Source organism: Strongylocentrotus purpuratus, unplaced genomic scaffold, assembly GCF_000002235.5.
Source record: "Strongylocentrotus purpuratus isolate Spur 01 unplaced genomic scaffold, Spur_5.0 spur5_contig_844, whole genome shotgun sequence".
Taxonomy (NCBI): domain Eukaryota; kingdom Metazoa; phylum Echinodermata; class Echinoidea; order Camarodonta; family Strongylocentrotidae; genus Strongylocentrotus; species Strongylocentrotus purpuratus.
The window spans coordinates 8609-19491 of record NW_022145551.1 but is presented as its reverse complement, the minus strand read 5'-3'; the positions used below and the strand labels follow the sequence as shown (position 1 = coordinate 19491).

Below are 10883 nucleotides of genomic sequence, written 5' to 3'. Positions count from 1 at the left end.
CGATACCAGGATACGCAACTAAAAACGAACTTTTGTTCGAAAATGAAGATAAATTCAACAATCCTGAACACTCGTTCTCAGTATCCAATTTGTTAAAAACTTATAAATAATTTGTCCGCAATACTTTATAAATATGGTAAAAAGTTCATTGTATTCTAAATTATGCATTATGATAGAGAGAGAGAGAGAAATAAATATAGAGAAATAGAGAGGGGAAAGAGAGAGAGAGAAAGAGAGGGAGAGAGAGAAAGAGAAAGAGAGAGAGAGAGAGAGAGAGAGAGAGAGAGAGAGAGAGAGAGGGGGGAGGGGATCCATGGAATATTCAAAGCACTTCCTGCACTGAGAATATTGACGAATAAAGTATATGCGGACGAGATGGCGTAAAATATATCGGAACTTGTTAATTTGTAATGAAAGAGGAGATAAAAAGAGGTAGCGACAGGAGAGAGAGAGAGAGAGTTAATGAATTAAACATCAACTATTCTATCTATTAAAAGTTCGTTGACCCTGATAAACAGAACGTGGTACTTCGTACAATGCAATCGCATGACCCAGGACTCAATTTAATCTTTAAAAAGTGCATTAATGAAACAATTATTGTCATGGGAAACATCCAATAAACTGAATTCGTTGACCCTGATAAACAGTATGTTGTACTTTTGTTTGTTTGAATGTTTATTTATTCTCTTGAGCTAATAGACATCCATTGCCATCAATATTGTGTTATTGGTAAGGAACACCAGAAGGGAGAAATTTCGTTGTTAGTAGGATTTTATTATTGATTAACGAGAATTACCAGGTTTTTTATGGCTTCAGATCACTATGGCATCAAAATGAAAGATCATATCTTTCTTACTTCTATTGCCGGTTTATTGATTTCATATCTTTGTCAAATCTCGAGTTATATAGATCAACGCGGCTGGCGCTCGTCAATCTATGAGCACAGTGCCATATCAGTGCCGTACATGGCACTTCCATATCAAACGGCAGCGTATGAGCATAAGACAGAGCCATATATACATAAGCTATATACAGCCTAATTTGGTAAGTGGGTTGTGACGTAGTCGTGGGGCAACTTCCCGTTTCGTCGTGAACAAAAATATAATTAATTTCTTTTTTCTCCTAAGTGCCTTCTCCCTTGGGGCACTATTGAATATATATAATGGACATCGTAATTATTTTAGGTCCTCTAAAAAGAGAAGACCCTCCCGAATCATACCTTTTGAAGATTTTTTGGGGACATTTTAATCTCTTTGTGTGTTGAAACAAAAGGGAATGTAGTCCGACACTTCCTCACAGTGACATTATCGAAGAAAAGAGTGAATGCGAGTATAGTGATTACTTCTAAAATGCATAATGATTTCTCTTTCTGTCTGGTGGAGTTCCTAAAGGGAAACAAACTAATCGGGAGGGGGGGGGGGGGGGGGGGCGTGGGTGTAGCGAACTTTGAACTCCTCCTGACTATATACATGAAGATCATTTAACACCAGCTCTATTAAGTTGAGAAACTTTAAATTGTTTCCATGTTTCATTAGTACACACACAATAAACAAATAAGATTATGGTTTATTTCTTTTATAAAATGATGTTTAGTAACATGATTTTACTAATGACCGGTCATTATCAAAATTAGGCAAAATAAATGCCTAGTCACATGTACGCTCTCAACCAATCATTTGATTAGGATCCACGTCATCATAAACATTATTTAGAAGAAAGCACCTTGAGGAAGGATAGGGTGTTGAATTCAAATTGTTTATTTTTTTAACATAATCAGACATGTGCAATTCGATCAACCATACAGAAATATGCATACAAACATGTAATAACTTATGACGAATATGGGCCCCGTCTTATCAACGTTTGCGACGAATCGCTTGATATCAATCGCAACTATGTACATTACGAGATACGAGAGTGTACACTTGCGACTGACCTGCGATTGACCTGCGATTGACCTACGATTGATTCGGATCAATCGCAACTCTTTATAAGACGGGGCCCTGGTTTGGTTGATACTATCGGTAACAATTCTACTGGTACAATGTTCTGAAAACAACTCAAACACAATATTCTGCATCTGATCTACTAGTAGAATACAGGGGCGTTGCTAGAAGGGGGGGGGGGTCGTGAAGGTGTCGCCCTATTCCATATTATCTACTGGCTAGATTTGGAATGTTTTGGAAAGCCATGAGGGCAGCATATCGCCAAACTGATGCTGATTTTTTTTTTACTCTATTGATTGTTAGAAGTGAATTTGAAAATCTGATAACCAAATTGATATATCCTTGTTGGATCATTATTTTTGTGTGTTACCATCGTCTATTCGAAATGTCCTAGCGACGCCCCTGCTTCGTCATATAAATCCTACATGGGATATACATATAACATGAATCTAGTGTGTGAGAGAATAAAACATACTATCATACATAATAATAACTACAAAATTGGCTTTGACATTTATTATCTCATGAATTGCAATACAAGCTATACATCATGTACATAAATATTACAGAGAGTAGTTTTTACATAATTGTTTTTTCTTCAAAGGAGTGCAATGGCTCCACTAATCACGCGATCCCCCAAAATACACCGTTAGAAAGGCCTGTTTCCGTTTTAGCGTTGAGGGTGTTTTATTTTATCAGCTGCTCAGGCGCGTGACAGGGAAACAGCCCAGACAGTGTACTAGGCAGGCAGCGTATGTACTCTCCATAATCATCATAACTCTCTCTTTTGTTTTTATACAAAATAAAATGTACAGTGAACTTAAGAACATATAAACCAGTAATATTACATAATGATAGAATATATAGACTATATACAAAGCAATAAGAACTCACGCAAACTCAATATAGTGAAATATTCATTATATACGCAAAATAGATATGAATATACATTTCTACATTTCCCCCAAGTCTCTTAGTTTCGCTATTTCTCTCTTTTTTTCGTTTCATGGCAGTTTTTTCTATATGGTTTAAGGCCTAATATGTTACAAAATATAATATGTTATTGCACAATGTTAACAAAAACCTTATGTATTTTTCCAACAATCATAGAGAAACATTTTTTTCAACCCTCAAAATGGCGACTATACAACAAAAAATACAGACTAGAATCAACTCTAGAGTAATACAATACGACATTTACCATCAAGAATCGAGGTCTGGAAGGATAATTACATATTACTTTTCCGTTTTCACGACATATAAGAGAGAAATGTAACCAGGTAAAATGTGTTTTTCTCCTCAAAGTATAAAAAATGTAGAAAAAAGCTTGCTCTTTTTCGATGAGCAGTGTTTGACGCGATAAATATGTTTGAGAATCGAACTTAATTTAATTGAGAACTTAAACACATGTATATCTCTGTATTAGACATTCTTTGCTTTATTTTGAGTTTTTCACTTATTGAAATTCCTTTAGCTATACCCCCATAACAATATCGTAGTCTGCTGCGGAGAATGTACGTTATAATGTACGTCCCAGCTGGCATGGATGAGAGGCATGCAGTGTAAGCCCCGCATCCTCCCGCTTGGTCCTCCGTGCACAGATCCCAGACACTTTAAGAATTTTAAGGTACCAATGTCGGTGTTAAACAGTTTCAAACATTTTCTCAGAGTGAATTGATGGAAAGGAAGACCAATAAAAATATCAAGATAAAAGTATTTTCACGAAAATATTTTGGCAGTGGAATTTTGCCTTCCAGCCTCTAGATATAAAAAATAACAAAAACTCCAAAAGAAAGCTCTGCACGTGGTGAATAAAATCCGAAACAACGGATAACATTCTTTCTTTTTCCATGAAGAAATTTACACTCAGGAGTGAATGCATATGTAGGCATATTCTAGAGCATATAAATACAGTATATACTTTGTACACTAACGATAAATATTTGACGTTGTTGTTTTAAGACTCGCAATGAATTAGTAGTGCTTGTACTTCACGTCACTACATATTTAATCACAAACAGCCAAGTACAACAATCCAACGACATTAGTTGATTATGTATTTATTTCTCTACAGGTTTGGAATAAGAGTTTGGCCAACCCGGTTCGAGTTGGACACAATATGGTGACTGCTGCTTTGTTGGGCAAGCACACAACCAAGTTGGCCAAACTCTGTGTATAGATGGCTCTGCTACCGATTATTGCACAACGCCATCTTATTTTCAACTTGAGAACAGAGCGTAACCCACTCAACAGACAAAGGACTAGATGCGACAACCAACAGGACATCTAGGGAAGCAGCGATTCACGGGACCATACTGCTACAGCTCACCTGAGATGGCACTAGCGGGGATTTTGAGGGCGTGCTCCTGGTGCAGTATGGCTTTAAGTGGAATACATGTACAAATATAGTGGAATTCATGTACATTAAAGGGGCATGTTCCCGCCAGTGTAGTTATCCGAACATGCCATCTGGGTAAGAGCCGTATTCTGTTGGTGTCAATAGGCAGCTATAGCGCCGTCCGCCAGCGCGTACGTATTTTGAGCGCCCTCTGGAATACGGGTAACATGCCCCTTTAACCCCTGTAAAGTTGCCCTTGAAATATGAACAGTCACGTCCTATAGAGTACCAAAGCTGTGACGTCATAAAAATCCATTTTTAGAATTTCTTTCGGAAAATGAAGAAAAAATTGAGAAATTCTAAAAATAGATTTTTATGACGTCACACTTCACCACTCTATATGTGGCCATAATTTCTCAGGGTTGTAATCGGCGTTGCCGTTTTAGGACAAGCAATGACTGGATATACGGTCGTCTGTTAAAACATTTGTTACCAAAGATCCTACAGTCCAACGATTTTATATGGCCGTAGATCCCCTTTGCAACTTCTGGACTAGCCCCTTGGCAGTAGTATGTAGGTACTCCTCGTCACCTAACCGACCATTGTCACAAAAATCCCTGTATGCCATAGATGTTAACATGTTACAGCACATCGTCATGACCGAGGTATTTAAAGAGTTAAGAATAGTTCCTGATCAACCGTCGATTGATAGAGTTAAACCGACATCGACTACGCTCTGGAATCTCCTGTCGAGTCGTCATCCGAATCACCGGTGACAGCGTACCCGTTGCCTACGACTGGTTGTGAGTGACCCATCGGTAAACCTGGCAGGTAGCCCTCATGGTCATCGAATTTCCTTTTTTGGCATCGTTTTCGAACCTTACGAATCATCCAGATGACGGCCACGACTATAACCACTGCAATAGACTGTGACAAGAAGTGAAAAGATTAATAATATGTCGGTAATCTTGTAAAAGATTCGTCTAATACATTCATCTGTGCTTTTTGCTGAAAGTGGACTCCTGTGAAATTCAATTATCAGGGTGTTTGGAAAAAAATGAATTAAATATTGATTTAATCAATAAATTTATAAACGTATGAATGAATGAATGAATAAATAAATAAATCAATAATTGTTTTAATTATTTGAGTAGTTAATATATAAGTAAATGAATAATTATCTAAATAAATAAATGAATTTAAAAAAAAATTGAAGAAATAAATGAAGAAATAAATGAATAAATGAATAAATGAATAAATGAATAAATCAGTCAATCAATCATTAACTATGCGTATAAGAGAGAGTATGCCCGGGCTAAAACACCTCGGACAATACGTCGTACTAAAAAATCAAGAATGTCGACTTTCTGCCGACAACTAACCCCCCCCCCCCTTCCCGGATCGACCCTTCCCCTTATTAGAGGTCAAACGTATTTAATAAGAAGAAGGAGGAGGAGGAGGATGAAAGTAGAAGAAGAAGGAGAAAATGAAAAGGAGGAGAAGAGTAGAAGAAGAAGAAGAAGAAAGAAGAAGAAGAAGAAGAAGAAGAAGAAGAAGAACTAAGTATAACTTACGGCACCAAAGGCAGTAAGGATTATATCTCGTCTGCTGTAGCACTCTCCCGGATGCTCAGTTTTTTCAATTATTTCTGAATAAAATAAAACAAGACGAATAAAACAGATATTCATTTCAAATACAAAGAAAATCAATTTAATCATTTTGTATCACGTTTCATATTATCATTGTAAGAAGTGATGATATTTGAGTGTTAAGAGCCAATATATATTACAAGCCTCTCAAAACAAACAGTCGATTTGTTTATAGATACATAAACAATATGGAAAACAAAGCTAACTATAAAGAAAACACCCTCTTATCAATGAATTGCAAAACGTTTGTTTCGCTCATATAATAATAAATCATGTGTACCTTACAAGTTAAAAATATTGCATGACAACTTGCGCAACGGAGCAAAATTCAAACTTTTTGATATATTAAATAAAGTAAAGCCCCTGACGTTACGTCATGAGGAATGAGCATTTTGTATACTTTTTCATTTTATTAAATGATTAGTAATCCCACGGAACAGGAAGTAATTAAATAAATATAAAATATGAATGCAAAGTAAGCCCAACTTTCTCCGTCAGATATCTAAAAAGGAATGATGTACTTACGAGCCTCGTTACTGCCCATTATGTCAGTATACTTGATACCGGGTGATGGTTCCACGACCTTGGTAGTAAGAGGTGCCGTTTCTTTCTCTTCTGTAAAAAAAACAAAAACAGAGAGATAAAGATAAACATAAACCTGATTTTGATGAAAAGAGAAATTCAGCCAATACATTCAAGTGATCTTTTGCTTCTGTTTCGCATAATGATGAACGATTTGTTTCCAGAAGCTTTAGACTTGTATTAAAATGTGATTTGAATGATTATGTACTTTAATCGGGGATCCTGCGCATGTAAAAATGACGCCTGGCTGGAATGCTCCCCAGGGAGCGGAGAATGTGCATACATTGTGTGCGGGTAAGCCTGAATCCAATTACCGGGGTAATAATGTACTTATCTGTAAAGCGCTTTGTGAGGGCCTCCGGTCCTGAAAAGCGCGATATAAGAACGAGCTATTATTATTATTATTATCCTATTTTAGGACCATTTTCACATCGTAAACTACTTCCTTGTATGTTTAATAAACTACATTGGATTGAATAGAGTTGAATTAAGTTCTGCGTTTGTTTCTCGCGAACTTTGCGACTTTAAAACTGACAGATTCTAACATGTTTTTGTCAAAAAGAAGAATGATATTGCTTGTATTGTGGAATATTCTTTCTCAAACTATAGATAAAACGTAGGTTAAAGCACAGAAAGAACGATGATCGCTTCAATATATTAAGCCTGTCTGCCCTAGTTTAGCCAGGAGGGATTAGACGTCCCTGCATGGTCACTGACAGGTGGTTATCTCATCAAATCAGCTCTCAAATAACATAAGAAAAAGGGGACCATGGGGGACCAATGGGTACCGCTTAGGTATTGTTGGCTATATAGAGGGCGCAAGTAGCTACAAGTAGTGCAGTCCCGCTGGACCTTATTTTCCCCTTTTTTCTAATTAAGTGGGCTTTATGAATCGAATGACACTCCCCTTTACACACACAGACACGCAGACACCATTCTCCAATAACATAGGTTAACTTTGTTAATGAATTCTCATGAATTCATTGGCATCAATAAAGCAAACGGAAGGACAGACTCAAAAATTAATTTGCAGAAAATAAGGGTTAACAGGTTTTTCTGTTTCCTGCTGTAATCAATACAGAGACAGAGACACCAGGGCACATGCCCTGGAGACACATAACATTGGCTCCTCCCTCGAGGTCATGGCGTGCTCGCGAATGATTTCATGTTAGGAAGAGATCATTATCTACATGAGAAATGTGTCACGTGTTTTCGTATTGTCAATAAAACACGAGTTAGGAAAATGTCACTCACAATCATTTTACATCAACATTTCATGAAAAACGTGAACATAATGAATTTGATTAATGAATAGAATAAAGAAGAGCTTGTGTGCAGGTGGGTTGGGTCAAGTCGGGAGAGGGTAGGGGGCGGGCGGGGGGGGGGGGGGCAATAGTGGTATTACTTGATGGAGAAAATGCGAAGGATCACTTTCTTTGGTAGTGTTTAACCACTGGTATTTGTGTCTGCTGTTCTTCTTATACACTCCTCTTACCCTTCCCTAACCTTCTCATTTTCTCTCTCTCCCTCTTCTCTCCCCCCTCCTCTCTCTCTCTCTCTCTCTCTCTCTCTCTCAACAAGCCGGCAACAGAAGAAACAAAAAGTCACATGAAATTGAATATATACCTCTCTTGACTCTCATGATGGTATCGGTTACACAGACTTTTTTTTTTTTGTTTTTTTTTGGGGGGGGGGGGGTATCTTCTTCGTTTTTTTCTTATTTTACATGATAGAAATATGGGGATTCCTGATTCAAGTCGAGGGGAAAACACGTCACTCTGAAATACAATCCCATCTGTAATCCGATATTTAACAAGTTGGCAAAAAAAAACTTTCACTTTCGCACTGGGAACATGTTGATGCGATCCCTTGGATAGTTCAGCGGCGTAGTAGGTCCATGGGTATACCGTGTGGCTAAATATTTAGGGTCGCTTTGTCACAGGGGAGGGGTGGGGGGATGGGCACTGACTTAGAGAACAAGTATGACACATTATGGGGTCTTTAAAATAAAAAATAATAAAACCATCATATCATTTTCACGTTTCAAGGCCTTTTCTTTTGTCCCATCATGGAACTCAATGTTTTCAAAATTGTTTTGCTCTTATTTCGTTGTTTCCATGGCTCTGCTACGCAGTAAAATATGACTTTCATTGATGAAAAGGAAATTTTTTAGAAATTCGATATTTCTGTATTACACCATTATCAATCTCTGCATTCACTATTTCGTTTGCCATAACAAAATTTATAAAATAACACCTTCAAAGCATTTTCATGTTTCAAGGCCCTTTCTTTTGGCCATCATTAACCGCATTGTTTTCCAAATGGTTTGCTTTTATTTTATTGTTTCCATGGCTCTGCTCCCCATGCAGTACATTATTATTTTCATTGATGAATCATTGCATTCTCAAATCTTTACGCTCCCAAATCTCCGGATTTCTTGTTCGTCCTAAGCTTCCTAATACCAAGTGCGGGAAAGCACCTTTGTTCTTTTGGGAAATTTGGGAAATGCTGAAACGATTTCGAATGGTGTTGCAATAAATCCTATGGATATACAGCGTTCAATAATTGGCAGCGTAGTAGATGTCTGCATTCACTATTTCGTTTACAATTTAAAACAAAAACCTTCATATCATTTTCATGATTCAAGGCCCTTTTTTCCCCCTTACATTGAACGCATTGTTTAAAAAATAGTTTCGATCTTATTTCATTGTGTCCATGTCTCTGCTTTTCATTGATGAATCATTACATTTTCAAATCTTAACCCACTCTCAAAGCTCCGGATTTCTTATTCTTCCTAATAGCTCCATTCTAAGTGGGGGAATACACATTTACTCATGCAGGGTTTTCGCTGAGGAATGATCTCCCTCGAGAGAATCGTAATAGTAGTGTTTAAATTTAATCTTAAAATGTAATCGTCTAATTCGGCATGTAATTAATTATGTCATTTTTGTATGTTCTATCTTAATTCTGTTCTCTGGTTTTTAATGCTGACGCTTTTAAGTGATCTCTTTTTGTGGTTTTTATTACACAAGTGCGCCTTGAGCATTTACTTTCAAGTGAATTCGGCTTACAAATCTCATATATCAGTATTATTATAAAAATAATTATTATGTTAATATCATTATCATTATTATCATTATAATTGTTATTATCATAAATGGACAATGTAGCAAATGCAACACTTATTGAGATGCGAGATTAGGAAATGCTGAAACGATTTCAATTGGTGTTGCAATAAATCCTATGGATAGGGCGAGCGTTCTATTGCTGCATGTATTACACCATTACCATTATTGTATGCGATGTCTGCTTTGCATGGTTCACTATTTCGTGTGTCATTTAGATGTATACGAAACGGATTGTTGCTGGCACAAAGGGTTATCTCATGGCTAAATGAGTCAATTCATAAATGGGGGGGGGGGGGGGGTGCCTAAATTCGTTAAATTTTCAGGTGAATTACACATTTTCCCAAAATACCACATGACTGAAAGGGAGAAGGAAACAAAAATGAAAAACCACACAATAGAGTGCGATACCTAAATGGAAATCCAACCTTGATAACAAACTATTCTAGAAGGAAGTAGAAAAATCAGAAAAGCAGACTGGTGAAAGTTTGAATGAAATTGGAATAAAATGTAAAGTTATTACTACTTCAAAGCTGCAATCACTATAGGTATAAGCACTTCAACTGGCTGAATCGGTAATGTCTCTGTGAAGTAATGGCTGACAACTTTCCCATTTGTTTCCATCGACAAAATGACTAAAATTGTATTTAAACAAAAATGTATAACTCAGGTTTTTTTTCTTTCTTCCTCTTTAGAGGACCTACAAAAATTTGCTATCCATTATAGGCCTTTGTTTTGAGTAGTGCCCCGAGAGAGAGGCACTTTGGAGGAAAAAAAAGAAAGTAAGTATACGTTTGTACACTACGGGTGAGTTGTCCGTTTCTACGTCACAATCCACGGGCCAAATTACCATAATATGAGATTCTCACTCATTTAATGATCTCACATCTCAAACTTTCACCATTCTGTAAATCTTATCCCCCCCTTTCACATAAATGAACTTTTGTCAACTGGTTTGAACGCCCTTTAACAATTCTGATAACGCGTCGTAAGCGGAAATAGATTTGATTACAAATGTTGTTATACAAGTATTATCTTACAAATATTATTATACAAATATTATCATAACTGTATGTGGTCTGTAATACCTAAATTTTGCACCATCCATGTTATGCCGCGCAAAACATGACAACAAGGTGTACCTCCAGATTGATTAATAAAAGTATATACATCCCCCCTCCATCCCCCACTTCGTAATCACTGTTATCCTCCTAAATTGAATCTTAAAAACGAAAGATATTAA

The 10883-nt window shown here is 36.8% G+C and overlaps 1 protein-coding gene across 1 annotated transcript; it reads right to left on the bottom strand.

Moving 5' to 3' along the window:
* Positions 1-4892: 4892 nt before the first annotated feature.
* Positions 4893-6546, bottom strand: LOC100889258. The gene is made up of 3 exons (XM_030991049.1): positions 6459-6546; positions 5859-5932; positions 4893-5211 (listed from the first exon to the last, which is right to left on the bottom strand). The coding sequence occupies exons 1-3, from the start codon at positions 6475-6477 to the stop codon at positions 5014-5016; spliced, it is 291 nt and encodes a 96-aa protein (XP_030846909.1). The 5' UTR covers positions 6478-6546; the 3' UTR covers positions 4893-5013.
* Between the last annotated feature and the right edge of the window lie 4337 nt (positions 6547-10883).